This window comes from Apaloderma vittatum, unplaced genomic scaffold (genome assembly GCF_000703405.1).
Source record: "Apaloderma vittatum isolate BGI_N311 unplaced genomic scaffold, ASM70340v1 scaffold24980, whole genome shotgun sequence".
Taxonomy (NCBI): domain Eukaryota; kingdom Metazoa; phylum Chordata; class Aves; order Trogoniformes; family Trogonidae; genus Apaloderma; species Apaloderma vittatum.
The window spans coordinates 1-1,798 of NW_009693191.1; the positions used below are offsets into that span (position 1 = coordinate 1).

The 1,798-nt window shown below is 56.2% G+C and overlaps 1 protein-coding gene across 1 annotated transcript in view; it reads right to left on the reverse strand.

Annotated features, from left to right (window-relative positions):
• Positions 1–1,591: 1,591 nt before the first annotated feature.
• Positions 1,592–1,798, reverse strand: part of LOC104280558 (myocyte-specific enhancer factor 2D homolog) — a gene marked incomplete at both ends in the record, with an annotated part of 5,868 nt that continues 5,661 nt past the window's right edge. Inside the window, one exon of the mRNA XM_009878236.1 lies at positions 1,592–1,726. Coding sequence (XP_009876538.1) covers positions 1,592–1,726 — 135 coding nt within the window. The remainder of the gene's footprint in view (positions 1,727–1,798) is intronic.

The window sequence follows — 1,798 nt, forward strand, 5'->3', positions numbered from 1 at the left end:
ACACGGAGGCGAAGCAGCCCCTGCTCGTTCTGCACCGAGGAGGAAGCTCTGCTGGCTTTTCGACTGACTCTGCACCGGTGGCAAGGCGCCACGGTTGTACCCCCACGCCCTGCGAGCCGCGAGGGGGTGCAAACCTGCCCCCCGCTAGTGAAACCAGGGAGGAATCTCGAGGAGGACAAGGCAGAGCCAAGCCTCAACGGAGCTAATCCTGCAACTAAACCCTCCCTGGAAGGCTGGGCTTGCTGTCGCAGCAGAGCCGCAAGCAACCCTCGTCGCCCGCACCCCATTTTGCTTCACCTCCCCACCCCGAGATGCAGATTTTGGGGTCTTCGGGAGGCTCCCGGAGCTGAGTCAGTTCTCAGGAAAAGCCACGATTTTAACTTGTGGGGGCTTGCAAAGCACGGAAGGGCAGATTATTTCTTTGGGGGGGGGGGATTTTTTGCAGCCCTTGAAAACGAGCCTCCTTTTGCTCCTGGCAGCATTAATTACGGCTGCAGCAACGCGGGGCTAATCCCTCCGAAGAAGCCTTGCCTACATCAATAGTCTCTGCTCCCTTGAACTAACAACTAATTTGAAACGTGTCCCCCTCCTCCTCCCATCTCCTGACACAAATCCCTTTCAGTGCTGTCCTGATGCCACCCCGGTGACGGTGACGGCTCCGGGATCACAGGCTAAAACCTCCCTGGATTTCTGCCACGGCCACCAGCTGCCCCGGGGGCTCGGTGGATTTGGGGGGAATTAAGGCAGAACAGCCCAAACCGGGGTGAGGCTTGTAGGGATGCGAGGGGCTGCCAGCTCGCATGAACGCCGGGGTCTTAGCCCAGGCAAAAATCCTTTTGGGGAAGGAAAATGGTGAAAAAGGAGGCCCTAAGCCAGTATTTGAAGTAAAGGAGAGGAGAGCAGCAATATCCCCCTGTGCTGGGCTCTAAGCCTAGGCAAAAATCCTTTTTTGGGGAAAAATGGTCAAAAAGGAGGCCCTAACCCAGTATCTGCGGCAAAGGAGGGAAGACCAGCAGTGTCCTCCCGTGCTGGGCTCTTAACCCAGGCAAAAAGCCTTTTTTTGGGAGTAAAAATGGTGAAAAAGGAGGCCCTAACCCAGTATCTGCGGCAAAGGAGGGAAGACCAGCAGTGTCCTCCCGTGCTGGGCTCTTAACCCAGGCAAAAAGCCTTTTTTTGGGAGGAAAAATGGTGAAAAAGGAGGCCCTAACCCAGTATTTGTGGAAAAGGAAGGGAGAGCAGCAATATCCTCTTTCTCTGGGCTCTTAACCCAGGCAAAAGTCTTTTTTTGGGGGGGAAAAACATCCCAAGGAGGGTCAGGGATGCAGAGCTAATGGAATTATTGTGGTTTTTCTTTTCCCCAGGGTCTATCCTGCCTCTCCGGGTGGGAAACACGAGAGACCTTCGAGGCCCTTCGTGCCTCCCCCCATCACCCCGGGGTGCAGGGGGCCAGGGGGAGAAGCTGGGCGCATCGGCTCCCACGGCACGGCTCCGAAGCAAAGCCATGCAAAACCCAACCGCCCTCTTCCCCAGCCCGGGAGGCACCCGGGGAGGTTTTTCTGAGGGGGGAGGCTGCAGACCACCAGCTACTCACTGCGAGCCGGTAACTCTGCATCATTTTATCAAACTCCTCATCAATCTTTTTATATTTCTCTTCCGTCTGTGGGGTCAACGCAAACACTTCATCCCCTTCCGGGCTCTCGCACTCCCTGTGCTTCTTGTTCAGCGCCTGTTACGGTTTTTTTTTAGGGGGGGACACACACACAGAGGGAGGGGGTGTCGGGGAAGGATCAGGGGGTGA